This window comes from Corythoichthys intestinalis, chromosome 17 (assembly GCF_030265065.1).
Source record: "Corythoichthys intestinalis isolate RoL2023-P3 chromosome 17, ASM3026506v1, whole genome shotgun sequence".
NCBI classification, from domain to species: Eukaryota; Metazoa; Chordata; class Actinopteri; order Syngnathiformes; family Syngnathidae; genus Corythoichthys; species Corythoichthys intestinalis.
The window spans coordinates 32,366,676-32,383,181 of NC_080411.1; the positions used below are offsets into that span (position 1 = coordinate 32,366,676).

The window sequence follows — 16,506 nt, forward strand, 5'->3', positions numbered from 1 at the left end:
AAGAACTATCTTCAGCGTAAAGAAGAACAAAAAATCCTGGAAGTGATGGTATGGCCCCCACAGAGCCCTGATCTCAACATCATCGAGTCTGTCTGGGATTTCATGAAGAGACAGAAGGATTTGAGGACGTCTACATCCACAGAAGATCTGTGGTTAGTTCTCCAAGATGTTTGGAACAACCTACCAGCCGAGTTCCTTCAAAAACTGTGTGCAAGTGTACCTAGAAGAATTGATGCTGTTTTGAAGGCAAAGGGTGGTCACACCAAATATTTATTTGATTTAGATTTCTCTTCTGTTCATTCACTGCATTTTGTTAATTGATGAAAATAAACTATTAACACTTCCATTTTTGAAAGCATTCTTAGTTTACAGCATTTTTTCACACCTGCCTAAAACTTTTGCACAGTACTGTACTTTGGGAAAAAAGTGAAAAAAACATGTCTTATATGTATCTCTTTCCAGTGCTAAATCTGAATTATTCATTGAACACACACACAAAAAAAATTGGGGTGCGCTACTTCGTGGTTTTTCACTTAGCGCGGCGGGTTGTGGTCCTCATTAACCGCGAGAAACGAGGGATCACTGTAAGTTATTTACAATGAACAAATGAACTGGTTTTTCAATTAGATCAGTTCAACTAGTAAATTTCAAATCATGTTCCACCTGTACTTAATTTAATATGCTACAAAGAAAAGATATTTATTTTAACACTAATCAACTTTATTGTTTTAAGTAGGGCTGTCAAACGATTAAAATTTTTAATCGAGTTAATTACAGCTTAAAAATTAATTAATCGTAATTAATCGCAATTAATCGCAATTCAAACCGTCTATAAAATATGCCATATTTTTCTGTAAATTATATATATATATTCTGTAAAATAAATTGTTGGAATGGAAAGATAAGACACAAGATGGATATATACATTCAACATACGGTACATAAGGACTGTAGTGGGCATTTCACTCTACTGTCATTTAAATCTGTCTATGCTGTCCTCACTCCGAAGCGTCTACTTTTTCCAAAGCTAGAGAGCTAGTGAACAAACACCTTAATATTTCTTCTTCCTTTTTCATCTGATTTATTAATAAAATGGCCTTAAACCATTGTCCTCTTTAGACCGTCGTAAAACTACAAAATAAAAGTACACAAGCATTGCATTAGCAACAACGTTAGCTTAGCACGCTATACAGGTTCACTAAACATACACAAAAAGCGTCTCATACAAAAAATATAACATTTCGCTTACTAACATAATATGTACATTCTTTACAACAACCATACTTACGGACAAATCTTGTCCAAGGATCATATAAGCACAACATTATCAGCCCGAGACGTCGTGCAGCCATAATGAACTGGTAAGAAAACAATAAACCATGTCGCAAAGCGACCACAAGCGTTCGCTGTTGGACAGCATAAAAAGCCTTGCTGTAAAACTTACCAAAAGGCAGAATACTTTCTGAGCGGGACATGTGCGTTAATTGTGTCAAATATTTTAACGTGATTGATTAAAAAAATTAATTACCGCGCGTCAACGCGATAATTTTGACAGCCCTAGTTTTAAGCAAATATTAACCCAGAATTTATGGCTGCAGCACATCCAATAACGCACAGACAGTGTCGTCAAATTCATTGCCAGTAAAATTACAGGACACTTGTTCATTTAAATGTTTGGTAGGCAAGATTTAAAGGCAAACAGGCCCTTACTTTGCCCTGGAACAATGGTTGGAGAACCCAAAAGTGTATCTAATTCAATGCTGTCTTCATTTGCCTTACTAAACTACTATATCATTTTACAGACAAACCACTGAAAAAACGCAAACAAGACTCGTATCCTCAGGAACTGGGAGTCGACGCGAGCGACGGTTTGCAAGGCGGAAACGCCAGCAGCCAGTTGACACCCAAGAAGACAAATGCGGCGAGTAATGGTTCCGGTCGTCCTGCTTTGATGGTCAGCATCGATTTGCAGCGGGCTGGCCGAGGATTACGGCAGCCTGTCGTGGTGTTAGAGGCCAAGCATCTTTGTGATGAGCACATTCTGCGCTTGGGTTCCGAGGTAGAAGCAGAGAAAAACAACGCCTGCCAACTGCCCATTACTGATAAGCAGTCCGATGATTTGGGAAAGTCCACCTCAGATAACCGTTTGAAGGAGACGAATGAAACTCAGCGGAAGTCCAAACATAGAGTGGACAGTGAAAAGTGGGACGGAAAAGTCAGAGACTCGCCAAGGCTGAAACACAGGGATCCCGAGTCTCGAAACAGGGAGGAAAAGAACGACAATGGTCATTGTCAAGCAGAGGCCCAAAAAACCACCAGCAAAGCAGAACGTAATGAGGACAAAGGCAGGGAGAAGAAGAGGATTAGAGATCAAGACATGGAAAAAGACAGGAATAGGGAAAAAGACAGGGACACAGACCAAGTTCTAGATGAGGAAAGAGAGAGGGACAGGGAAAAGATAAGAGATAAAACCAAAATTAGGCAAAAGGATACGAGCAGAAATAGGGATAAAGAAAAAGATAGGGGAAAGGAGTGTGATGAAGATGGAGTAAAAGATAGGGTAAAGGATAAGGACAAATATCGTGAGGAGAGAGACCAAGTTAGAGATCGCGATAAAGATCGAGGCAGGGAAAAAAATCACGGGAAAGATCGACTTAAACAAAAGGATAGAGTTCGTGAGAAAGACAGAGTCAGGGAGAAGGGACAAGACCGGGAGAAAGATCACTTTAAGGAGAAAGAACGGGATAAGGAGCAGGAGAGGGAAAAAGATCGATTAAAGGAAAAAGCACAAGATAAAGAACTAGATAGTGTGAAAGATCGATTAAAGGATAAGGAGCCTGATAAGGAGAAAGATCGACTAAAGGAGAAAGAGCAGCATAAGGAACTGGAGAGGGAGAAACAGCGATTAAAGGAGAAACAGCGAAATAAGGAACTGGATATGGAGAAAGATCGCTTTAAAGAGTCAGACATGAATAAAGACAAATTAAAGAGGAAAGATCGGGATAAAAAAGACAAAATTAAAGAGAAGGAGCGCAATAGGGATAAAGGCTCGGAACGAGAGACGGATGAAACTAAAGAAAGAGTCAGGGAAGACACCACCAGAAAGCACAAAGCATCGAGAGATAACAACAACAAACGGGACCTGTCTCCGGATAGGATGCCCAATCAGGACAAGGATAACAAAATCAGGCAAGATGGTAGCAGACACTCCAGTGATCTTGAAAGGACAGAAAAATCTAAATTTCCAACATTGCAAAATAAAAAGGAGAGGAAAGGAGGGGACGAAAGCAAGCAAATTTCCTTTGAGAAAAAATCTAGTGAATTTCCCTCATACTTACTGGGAGGGAACTCCGGGACCCTGAAGAACTTTGTGATTCCTAAAGTGAAACGGGAAGTGGTCGATAAAGCTACCACCCTCTCAGGCAACTTGGTTGACGTTTGGAAAGAACCTCGCGTTCTGCTGGAAAGGAGGTCGTTGATCGAAAACCTCAGCAGAGGCGTCAAACCTGTTGTAATGCTGAAGAGACTGCACATTGACGACATACGAAGCATCAAGAGGGAACTGAAGGAAATGTACAGGTGCCGGAAGTGGTCTTCTACTCACAGAACGAGTGGTATGACTTTCCAAATTTCTCTTGGATAAATTTTTCACGCTGGCCTAGCTGAATTGAATTTGAATGTTCTTCATGTACAAATATCTAAGGACCGTAGTGACCAGTACACTCCTATCGCAAATGTCTGAGACCAATTTGAACTTCTCATATTTGTCTCACTTTGTGATTATTTGTTCTCCTAAGCGTACTCTAGGAGCAAGACATGAGATAAAATAGGCATCATAGAGATGAATTAACTGGATTTGTATTTATTTATTTGGCCAGGACAGTGCATGTTAATGAACTTACATGAGACTCATGCATGAAAACACACCAGACTGGATTACAGCCATAGGCTAATTTCCATTTGTTGTCTGTCCCCAGGCAGAAACAGAAAAAAAGCAGAGAGAGAGAGAGAGAAAGCACAATCTACAAAATAGCAAAATGAATAAAAACTTAAGTAATGATACATGACTGATTTGCTTTTATATAATTTTGAACTTGAAGTTGTTGAAAGTGGGGCATTTTCTGCTCTTGAGCAGTACAGTGTTCCAGATGTTACAACCTCTGACTGGCAGAACCTATTGTCCAAAAGTGGTTCGTTTGTAGGCCACCTCACACTCTGTCCACAGACCTGGTCAAGTATGAGAAGCTCAAATGTGTTTCACACTTTCACAATGGACCATTTCGCTCGTTAAAAATCAGGTTGGTTTAAGCGAAGGCTCTAATTTGCACATCATAGACTTCACTATCAGTTGACGGGACACGGAGCTCGAGGTCGATCCGTAGGGAGCCGATTTTCAAAAACGCAAAATTCTAATATTTTCAAAACCAAAGCTGCTAGCGACCTAAAACCAAAACAGACACCGCCCTTAAGCATATATGAGTCTCTTAAATTCAAAGTCGTTCCCTAATAAAATTCCGATTAATTTTTTATTTTTTTTTTTATAAATAATACGTATAGTATAAATAATAGTAAAGTAGAAATAATAAGTATAACAAAACAAAAAATGGCTGTAGAATTCTCAAATTTTACGCTAGATGCACAAAAATCACCAAATGCAGAGATGATCGCCTATATTTTCAGGATCATGACCAATATTTAACATATCATATAAATTTTTGCCCATAATAGCGACTTAGGTTTTTTTATTTGGTGCAAGTTTTCAGCAGCTAATAAATCACTTAATTTTCACATCAGAAACTTGAGGAAAGCATGCAGAATCTTATTAATTTTACTTAACAAAAGCAAAATTGGCATTTTTTTTCTATATACAATCACAACTTATTTAGGTTTAATTCCGATGGCACTATTGCCTCAGCGCGTCTTGCAGGCTATCTATCTGGTCCTCGTCGTTTTTAGATTGAAATGTTACATAAAATAAAACACGTAAAATGCGTTTTTTTTGTGTGTGTGGGTATGGACACAGAAATGTCTAAATTACAATTTTTTTTCCAAGAAATGGGCAGTTGGCCGAAAATTCCCGGATCATTTCAATGTAAAGTTACGCTATTGTGTGTGGATACAAATGGCGGCCATCACAAAACAAATAGGTTTTTAAGTTGAAAATTCTTGTAAATAAATACATACATCCCGGAATTTCTATAGATATGAAAATAAAACAGTCTAGATTTTTGGTTAAAAGCAAAATAACAAGGCAGTTATCATTCATTTTATGTAAATATTTCAAGCTAAAGGTACACTACTGTGTATGGGTAAAACATGGTGGCCATCACAAAACAAAGAGCTTTTTAAGTTGAAAGTTCTTGTAAATAAATGCGTAAATCCCATAATTTCTATTGATATGAACGTAAAACAGTCTAAATTCCTGGTTAAAAGCAAAAAAACGAGTAGTTATCATTCATTTTCAAAAATATTTCAAGCTAAAGTTACGCTAATTTTATCCCATTCATTTTTCACGATTCAAAGTGCATGCATGGTGCTTTTTTATGTAATAATTACCTTGACCAAATCACTCTTGAGACTAGGAGTGGGAACCTCTTGGTACCTCACGATATGATACGATTTGCGATACAAAGCTCACGATAACGATGATCTGACGATATGGCGATACAACAATTATCGATACATTGGTCAGGAAATCATTCTCGGATTTTCTAAAAACAACTAATAAACAGAAAAACAAGTTTCTGCAAGTTTCTGAACATTCGTTCATTCGCTGCCATCCCTCCCACTTCAAACGGATTGAACGTCTATGGCCGTCAGTGGCAGCCAATGCCAGGCAATGAGGTAATTTTGGGCCATTCAAGGTCATTTACCTGTTGTCTTTGGGGTATTTTATGGGTCACTTCCTGTTTATTTTGAGTTACAGAACAGGAAGTGACCTGGGAATCACCCAAATTAATAGGCAGTGACTCAAACTCAACAGGAAATGACCTGTAAATTCCCTAAAATGAACAACAATTGACCTGTAAATGCCCTGAAAATCGGACCAAATGACTGTGAATGCTCTGGTTTTGAATGAACAAACTTTCCCAGTCGAAATGGATCGGGCGTCGAGCACCGTCAATGGCAGCCTTAGAGTTAACTGAGACACTATTATGGTGGAAGATTTTGGTAGCAACTTGATGGTTCCTTCGATTCTTGACACAAGCATATCGATAACCTTTTGGGATACAAATGATCACGAACCACGATATATCACCATTTCGATATTTTGTCACACCCCTACTTGAGACACTCCTGCCTGCTTGTATGCTGTAAAACTTTCGTCCTTTTCCACCTAAAACCGGTGTTTGAAAGCAGCTTGTGTTTCAGTTTATCGCAGTGAAAGCTGCACGACGCTCTGCCTGGCCCGGCCCCCTACTGGAAGGCGTGGCGCAATGTCTGTAGGACCTGTCTAGTCAACCGATGGTGAAGTTTATGTGCACGTGTATGTGAAAATGAAATGAATTAATGGCAACAAGTTCACCGTGGACCTAACTTCTCTCACCAATTCATGCAAGGTTACTGAAGACTTCCAAATTGGCCAGTGGGAATGTTTCTCAATCTGTGCTCTGCAACTGGCTGTGAACCAGTATATCGTGCACGGCCCAAAGTCAACTTGAAGTGGAGTGTGTTAAATTATACACATTTGCATCGAAAAAAATTTGAATACAGTACATACACTATTTTAACGAAGGTTAATATCATTAATCAATCATTTCAGAAATTAAAACTTATTTTATATAGATTCATTACATAGAATAAGATATTTCAAGATTTGTATCTTGTAATTTTAATGATTATCGATTGAAGATAATGAAAACCTAAAATTTAGATTCTGGGAACCTTATGAGAATATCACGTGAGATCAATCCAAAAAAGTTTTAAGGCACAAATTTCATTCCTCTTAAGATATGTTGTTTCTTTGCATACCACTACTGCATGAATGACTTCATTAACTGTGCAGTGGATTGGTGATAATCAACGTATGGCACTGCATAGGTGTAATGGGTTGCACCAGTAGCTGCCTTCAGGTCTTCTGCATTGTTGGGGCTGGTGTCTTTATTTTTGTTTACCTTCCTCTTGATAACAAGTCTATAGATAGCCAATCTGTTGTGTGTGTGAGGGATCAATTCTTCACTCTTTGTCCCAACAGAGGCATCATTTAATGACAGGGCAAACAAGCGACGACACAGTATGATCAGTAAAACGCCTAAGTACAATGAAGACTCCAATGGAGAGGAGGAAGAAACTGATGATGACAACGACAGTGACTGCTCGGACAACGAGGGTAATTCTTGCCTTTGTAATATTTGTGTGTAGGGATTCACAGACCGATTATTGGCCGGGACGATTATTAGCGCCGATAATTGGAAATTTGACGTATATCAGTAACTGCCTTTTTTAAAAAAAAAAAATCCGACTGGGCTATATAAAAAAAAAATCTATTTAAAACTGGGCTATTTCGGCTCCGATGCAGCTGTGCCTCTCTCTCCTTCCTGTTTGTATGCGGTACAGCTATCATAGTTAAATCCAATCGAAATCCAAGCTTAAATGCAACATGCGCATGTGCCGTCTTCGGCTATTTCTAAGTGAAGCTCGGCCCCCTCTGATAAAGCGCCGTGCAAAGAATGACGAAGTGACAAGTCAATAGTAATGATGTCTATGCCTGTAGGCTGTGCTTCGAGTTGTATAGCGCTTTGCTGTAATTCCAAGTGGTTCCTTGAATTGGATGTGGATTTTTTTAGCGGTCATCAGTCTTTTTGAGCCAGTGCAAAGTTTGCAACGCACGGAGATATTTTTGTCATCTTTACTGGACAATGTGAAGTAACGAGTGCATTTCCAGTAAGCAAATGCAGCCGTTTGTAGTATCTCTCCTGCCTCTTCCATTTCGTGCCCTGACGAAGTAGCTAGGCTATGTTGTTTTGGCCGCCATAGACAGCGCTCACACAGCATGCTAATACACGTGACCCATTTTTTTTTCTTTTTGTCCTCCGATGGGAAAACGGGACATGTGATGTCACTCCCAAACTCAAGAGCAACATCTTCTATTCAAAATTCTCTTCGTACATGACTAATGTATTCGTCATTCGTCATTCGTCGTTCAAAATAGTAACGCACAGGCACTAAGGAAACTAACTGTAATCAGATCACTGGTTTGGAAAAATGAATGCTTTAGATTGCTCATTACTGCTAGAAAGTAATCAGATTACAGTACTGGTGGTGACGCAGCACCAGGAGCAACGTGAGGTTTAGTATCTTGCTCAAGGATACTTAGACGAGGTTATCAGAGTGGAGAATCGAACACACAACCTCTGGGTTAGGGAATGACTACCCTACCGCTGAACCACGCCACACCATATTATTAGCTATTAGTTTCTATTTGTGTGATTTAATAAAGTCGCTACAACTTAATAAACTTCAATAAACATGCTTTAGGTATTTCAATGAAGTTCAGTGTTTGCATTATTCATTTTTTAATGCCAATTTTTACACTTTTAGTGCAAATGAATATCCGCTCCAAAAATCGGTTATTGGCCCGTCCAACTACTAATACTCGGTATCGATCCTGAAAAACCAATATCGGTCCATATATAATATTGATACTATTCCGATGCAGAGCTCTTTTACCTTTAATATTACTGTAATCATTTTTATATGAGGCTTTAATAACCTATCTACAGGCAAGTAAAATATGTATGAATATGCAAGGTCAGAAAAAGGAAGTTAAAAACCGAACACGGAAAATCCATCCTGTCCTGGCAGAAAAGTGTTGCTACGGTACAAGTAGATTCCCTCATACAAATTTAAGTGAACTACTGTGTAGTTGTTGAAGTACCGTAATGCTTGTGACTGTGTTTTAGCTACTTGGCAGACAACATACATTTCCAACCAAAAATTCGACCTATAGTCCAGTGCGACTTATCTTGTTTTTTTTCCTTAATTTGTAATGATGCATTGTGGACAATTTTGACTTTTACTCCGGAGTGACGTATAGTTCAGAAAATATGGTAAAATGTACAATTGTATACACTTGTTCAAAATTATTCAACCCTCACTAAAGTATAGTGTTGTAGTATGAGATATATGTTTATTTTATTCATTATCAGAGCAAATTAAAAGTTGTAAAATCAACAATTACATCAGTATATATTACACTTAAGTTCTTATCTGATATGTTTCTCAATGTGAAAAAAATGAATGTAGACTGCAATGGGGGTTAAATAATTTTAAACACAACTGGATAATTAAAATTTTTTTTGATAGAGTAAGATATATATTTTATAACTCTTGTGTTTTGGGGGATTTTAGTGTCAAAGAAAAGGCGGAGGAAAGGTCAGGACAAGTTGTGGAAGGGTGATTCAAAAAAAGGTCGTCAACGTCAACAGAACTCGAGCTCGGACGAAAGTGACGGTAGTCTAATGCCAAATATGGGTGATGGTGAGTCACATGTGCATGGCAAAATGTTTTTATTTGCTTGGGTTGTTTTATCGGCTGATATGTATATATCACTGTTGATTTCTGTTCATTTTCTAGTGGCCAAAAAATTGAAGAAAAAACATAAAGACAGAAAGGCGTATGAAAAAATGCGAACTGAGGGTATGTATTGTTATTATTATTATTTTTAAAAACAATTTTTTTCGAGCTTCCATATTTTACCTTCCAATCTCTGTTTATTGTTACTTTTATTATTATTAATGTTATACTGACTTTTCAATCACATTAAAGTCATGTTAAAAACAGGTGTATCCTAGTCAAAAAATATGGCAGGGTCCCAAACACAACCAAAAATGCACACAGTTGCATTTTCTCTGGAAAGAAAATAGCCACTCACACCAATTTGACTGTTTAAGACGAAATGCAGTGAACATATCCATCATAACAGGCCGCGTAAAAAACTCTGAATAACAGATGCACAAAATTGAAAAAGACAAAAGCATTAATTTCCCATTTCCTTTGCCGTAAATAAGAAATCCTGAGTATATTCTCGTGACACAATTACCTCATGACATGTTAATTGTGCAGATTTGATGGACTCCTCCGCATTCAAGAGATTTTCTGCTAGTGTGGACAACATTCTGGATAGCCTGGAGGACATGGACCTGACTGCTGCAGGTAAACAATTTTTCTGAGAATAATTGACTACCCCTAATGCCTGACTCAGACAGACTACACAATTTTTTTCGTCATTCCTGACGGTCACAGTGTCAATTTACTAGACATGGTGTCATGAAGTCAGGGTGTGTCTTGGAAAGGACAAGTGGTCACTCTAGAGGACTAGAGCCTGCCCGATCACTGCCTAGTGTAGTGACGCGAAGAGCGTGGTCCGACACCTGATGTTGTCAGGAGGCGCTGTCAGTCAGTCATGGCGATGGAGGGAATTCGTATCCTAACAGTGACGGTGCTCTGCTTGGAAAGGGCAAAAGACCGACTTGCTCCTGGATAGTATTGAGAGAACAATCCGGCATGACAGTCTCTCACCTTTCGGCGAAATTCGCCGTTTTGAAGTAAAAAGGCTGACCTATGTGAATTTTGTAGATCCGTGTAGAAAATTTTCAATGGCGGGGGTGGGAGTTGTCTCGAGATTTTCTAAAATGTCTTTGGGGGCGGCGTAGCACCAGAGTGGGCAAAACATTGACTTATTTCAACGAAACAAAGGAGGGTACACCGTTGTGTCCAGTCTCTTTTATGCCAAGCTTTGCTGCACATCGGCCGTGAATGAACACCTAAAGCGTCGTCACCCAGTTGTAATTTTGGAAGACGACAGGAGACAATTACAAGCTGGCAGATCGTAAGTCCATCTAACTAAGTTGCTAAGCCTGTCGTGATATGCAACAAGTCCATTTATCGCATGGTAAATAAAAATCAGGTGTACACATGCGTGTTGATAGCATATGAGACTCCAGTTCATTTCACAGATGTTTATTGGTCATCAACACAGAATTAGAATTAAAGTTCAGACATACAAAATAAGGAAACACATCTATTTTAAACACTGTAAATCAGGGTTCACTAAATCCGGATCTCGGTGCCACTTTTCCTGTCGTGTTTTCCATGTCTCTCTCCCCTAACACACCTGAATCAAATGATTATGTCATCAGCAACCTCTCCAGAAGCCTGATAATGATCCTGATTATTTTGATTCAGGTGTGTTGGAGGAGGGAGACATGGAAAACACGACAGGAAAAGTGGCACCGAGGTCCGGATTTAGTGAACTCAGTGTAAACGTTACAGACAACCTACTTTGGCCTGCTATGAAACATTGGTAGTCTTCTCCAAAATGCAAACTTGCGGTTAAAAAGTGACACTTCAAACATGAAAAATCGCTGTTTAACAGCATTTGCAAACAAAAAAAAAAAATTTAAAATTGATTACCAACACCACATGCAATGACAAAAAGAGCTTTTTTTGCGGAGTGTAAATCTTACAGTCAGCGGTTTAGCGAACGTACTTCCGGTGAACATTTAAAAAATAAAAGCACTTCATGTTCGTCATATAAATAACGATTTCTGGAGTTAATCCCACATACTTCATTGATTTATTGATTGATTGATTGATTAAATGATTGATTGATTTCAAACAATAGCAACGAAAAACAACAACAATGCAAAATTCAGATTCTACACTATGAATAGCTTTAAAATGACACCCTTTATGAAAAATCTGATTGGCAATGAATAACTTTTATACTACTATTGTATAAAATAGCATACTAAAATATTAGTGCTAGATAGTTTTTTAAGAATTGTTTTGAATCATGTTGGAAAGGCAAAGTCAGTGTTCTGAATCTGTTTACATTCCTTTCTTTTGCACTACTTAATGTTATCAGCATTTGACCTCATTGTTTATCTGTGATTTATTGTTGTTATTTATGTGTTTATTTGTACTTTAATAAATAATTTTAATGTTACAAAATTTTTTTGTGAATTAATAAGTGTCATCAAAAATTTCATTGCTAAATTAGTAAAAAAAAAAAAAAGAAGAAAGAAAATAATTATTAGATTAGGCTGATTAATTGGAAGAAAATTAGTTGTTTGGGACAGCCCTAGTTGTACAGTGCACCGGAACATATTTCCGGGAAAAAAAATTGAGTGAGAGAGTAAGCACATGCCGGTCACGAAGTCACGCTATTGACCAATATCTTGCAAGTAATTGTCAGAACACGTAGGACATGTCACACTATGTGGCGAGCAGAAATTCTAGCACGGCAGACTTCCTGCAACATGAGGCACGATCGGTAGTCAGTAAATATGTCACACTGCACGAGCCATTGGGACCCCTCCACCTTGAGACATCGGCCACAACAGTTCTTGTTTCTCCACGAAGTGTCTGTCGGGCTAAAATCGAGCTGAAATTGTGTAGTCTGAGCTTGGCATAAGAGTTGGATACAATAATGAATGTAACTAATTAAAGTGATGCCTTGAAATATGTATTTTATGCTGAGACCATTTGCCCTCACTTAGATGACGATGGTGATGATGAAATACCGCAGGAGCTGTTGCTTGGAAAGCACCAGCTGAGTGAGTTAGGTAGTGATTCGGCAAAGATGAAAGATATGGGCATCTTTTATAAGGTATGTGGAGCATGTCTTAGTGTCGTTGATATAATCATTTACGCTTGTGATTTTTGAACTCACCAAGTCATTCATACTTTCTTCTTGTCCATAGGTTTCATCAGAGAAATTAGTGAAATTTATGAACATCCTGGAAAAGAACATTCAGGACAGTGTCAAACTGTCCACATTAATGAACCATGTAAGTTATTTTTCGTACAGAAGTTATTTACACTTTAACAATTGAGGATAATGTCCTGTTGGTTCATTAGTGTGTTTGCATACATTACATTTGTCATGCCAAAAACATTGACATACCGACCATTGACATAATCGAAAAGTAACATGGAGTCACCTATTAATTTTTGTGTGATGGCGCTGGCAGAAAGTTTTATCAGCTGTGATACAGTTGTGGTCAAAAGTTTACATACACTTGTGAAGAACATAATGTCATGGCTCTCATGAGTTTCCAGTAATTTCTCCAACTCTTGATTTTTCTCCAATAGAGTGATTGAACAGATACTTCTTTGTCACAAAAAACATTCATGAAGTTTGGTTCTTTTATGACTTTATTATGGGTTAACAGAAAAAGTGATCAAATCTGCTGGGTCAAAAATATACATACATGGATCTGAAAAAGCGAATCATTGACTTGAACAAGTCAGGAAAGTCACTCGGAGCCATTTCAAAGCAGCTGCAGGTCCCAAGAGCAACAGTGCAAACAATTGTTTGTAAGTATAAAGTACATGGCACTGTTTTGTCACTTCCACGATCAGGAAGAAAACGCAAGCTATCACCTGCTGCTGAGAGAAAATTGGTCAGGAGGGTGAAGATTCAACAGAGAATCACCAAAAAGCAGATCTGCCAAGAATTAGAAGCTGCTGGAACACAGGTGTCAGTGTCCACAGTCAAGCATGTTTTGCATCTCCATGGACTGAGAGGCTGCCGTGCAAGAAGGAAGCCCTTGCTCCAAAAGCGGCACCTTAAGGCTCGACTGAAGTTTGCTGCTGATCACATGGACAAAGATAAGACCTTCTGGAGGAAAGTTCTGTGGTCAGACGAAACAAAAATCGAGCTGTTTGGCCACAATGCCCAGCAGTATGTTTGGAGGAGAAAAGGTGAGGCCTTTAACCCCAAGTACACCATGCCTACCGTCAAGCACGGTGGTGGTAGTATTATGCTGTGGGGCTGTTTAGCTGCCAATGGAACTGGTGCTTTACAGAGAGTAAATGGGATAATGAAGAAGGAGGATTACCTTCAAATTCTTCAAGATAACCTAAAGTCATCAGCCCGAAGATTGGGTCTTGGGCGCAGTTGGGTGTTCCAACAGGACAATGACCCCAAACACACATCAAAAGTGGTAATGGAATGGCTAAATCAGGCTAGAATTAAGGTTTTCGAATGGCTTTCCCAAAGTCCCACTGAGAACTTGTGGACAATGCTGAAGAAACAAGTCCATGTCAGAAAGCCATCAAATTTAACTGAACTGCACCAATTCTGTCAAGAGGAGTGGTCAAAGATTCAACCAGAAGCTTGCCAGAAGCTTGTGGATGGCTACCAAAAGCGCCTAATTGAAGTGAAAATGGCCAAGGGACATGTTACCAAATATTAGCGCTGCGGTATGTATATTTTTGACCCAGCAGATTTGATCACTTTTTTCTGTTCACCCATAATAAAGTCATAAAAGAACCAAACTTCATGAATGTTTTTTTGTGACAAAGAAGTATCTGTTCCAATCACTCTATCAGAGAAAAATCAGAGTTGTAGAAATAACTGGAAACTCAAGAGAGCCATGACATTATGTTCTTCACATGTGTATGTAAACTTTTGACCACAACTGTATGTACGCCCGCTTAAACACTATAATATGCATCATCATATGTTACTTTTAGCCCATCCCCTCGCCCACCTGGTCTCCTTTTACGCCCAACACCCGGGTCCCCTAGAGTCCCAAGCCCGCCAACATACTCCCCTCCCCAAGCTCTGCCCCTGGTTCTTTCGGCCGGTTACCAGCCAGTCAACGGGAGGACCCCACTGAAAATGAGCGGGGATAGATTTGAACACACTCCCAGCTCTAATGAGGACTAGCCCTGTAGAAAAAAAGACTAATCTGTTGTACTTCTTTACAGTATAGCTCTGTTTAGGTATTTGTGTTTTTTTAAAGGGTAACGACTCCATGGACGAGGAGCGTCTGTGGCGTGACCTCATCTTGGAGCGGGTGACAAAGTCGGCTGATGCCTGTCTGACAGCGCTCAACATCATGACTTCACCACGCGTGTCCAAGGCAGTTTTCATAGAAGACGTCATTGAGCGGGTGTTGCAATATACCAAGTTCCACTTGCAAAACTCCTTGTACCCCCAGTATGATCCGGCGTACAGAGTCGATTCCCACGGAAGTCAGTATATCTATCACCTGTGCTGTTAACGGGAACTTAAAGGCATTCAAATTTGTTCTATACTTCTACTTCTTATCTAAGGTGGTGGGCATAATTTCAAAGGAAAGAAAGCAAAAATATCAGGCCATAAACAGAAGACAGTGCTCGTTCTCTACGGCAAAGTGTGTGACATTATCAGCAGCCTTTCAGAGCTGGTGGAGATCCAACTGCTCACCGACACAACAATTCTCCAGGTGATACTTTTCAACTATGGTTATATTTTTTGGGATAATGCAAAACTCTCTGATTGCCAATGACACCAGATTTCTGTTTTATTTGCCCACCATGTAGGTGTCAAACTTAGGCATCACTCCGTTCTTTGTGGAGAATGTCAGTGAGCTGCAGTTGTGTGCCATTGCATTGGTGACCGCGGTAAGCATGATGCCTTACATACAAATATTTTTTGTCTTTCTTGGATATATCTATATTTTTTTAAATCCAATGTGTAATACATTATTTGGATGTTTGTATTGACTGTCTGCCATTGTATGAATGTACGTCTGTAAGCGGTTGTATATCTGTAAATGTTGAAATTAAAAAATAATACAAACGTAAAAATATAAAGGCCATACAAGATATGACAATACAGTGGTACCTCTACATACGATCGCTTCGACACACGAACTTTTCGACATCTGACGTAAAATTTGACTCGCCATTTGTTTCTACATCCGACGACATGCTCGAAATACGACGACAATGGCAGCACCGCAGACGAATGCACGGCGGATTTTCTTGTGTGACAAATCAACACAGGTTTCAGAAAAGGTTGGTACAGGTGGTGAAACAAGGAAAAAGTTGACGCTTACCTTCTAAATGAAGATGCAAATGACAGAAAAATATGAGCGTGGGGTGGGCATCCGTGAAATGGCTCAACAATACATCTCCACGGTCCTCCTCCGACCACCGTTCGCCAGTCTTTATAAGTTAAGCTGACAATTGTTATTGTGGTAACATCTCCAAAGAAATCGGCAGCTTCGCCACGTTGTCATCATTTCTTTCACAACTTATTCAACACAAAACGCCTGCTGTCTGCCGCAATTGACGGTGTTCTCAAGAGAACATTCAAAGTGAAAGTGAAACTCAAGCTCACCGGTCCAGGCACGTCAGTGGTGCGTTCAGGTACACAAAAAAACGTCCGCCTTATTAGAACCCGATTCGTTACACTATTACAGGAATTATTATTATTCTTTTTATTATATTATTCCAATTTTGATTCATAATTTATTTGTTTTGCTACGTGTAATTGCCATTTGTAATAGCACCAGCAGTATTTTTTAAGGATTTAGTGCAGGTTTTTGGGCTGTGGAACGAATTAATGGAATTATAATGTATTCCTATGGGAAAATCCTGCTCAACATACGACCATTTCGACTTACAAACAAGGTCCTGGAACGGATTAACTTCGTATGTAGAGGTACCACTGTACATAACACTGCATAATACAACAGCACCACTTAGTGGTCACAGCTATCAACA

At 39.1% G+C, this 16,506-nt stretch overlaps 1 protein-coding gene across 1 annotated transcript in view; it reads left to right on the plus strand.

The window, feature by feature from the left end:
• LOC130905341 (nipped-B-like protein B) overlaps positions 1–16,506 on the plus strand; it is a 78,494-nt gene that overhangs the window by 27,707 nt on the left and 34,281 nt on the right. The window contains exons 10-19 of the mRNA XM_057818640.1: positions 1,803–3,614; positions 7,196–7,330; positions 9,352–9,480; positions 9,577–9,639; positions 10,066–10,155; positions 12,504–12,613; positions 12,708–12,794; positions 14,757–14,988; positions 15,070–15,221; positions 15,319–15,399. Of these exons, the coding sequence (XP_057674623.1) occupies positions 1,803–3,614; positions 7,196–7,330; positions 9,352–9,480; positions 9,577–9,639; positions 10,066–10,155; positions 12,504–12,613; positions 12,708–12,794; positions 14,757–14,988; positions 15,070–15,221; positions 15,319–15,399 (2,891 nt within the window). The remainder of the gene's footprint in view (positions 1–1,802; positions 3,615–7,195; positions 7,331–9,351; positions 9,481–9,576; positions 9,640–10,065; positions 10,156–12,503; positions 12,614–12,707; positions 12,795–14,756; positions 14,989–15,069; positions 15,222–15,318; positions 15,400–16,506) is intronic.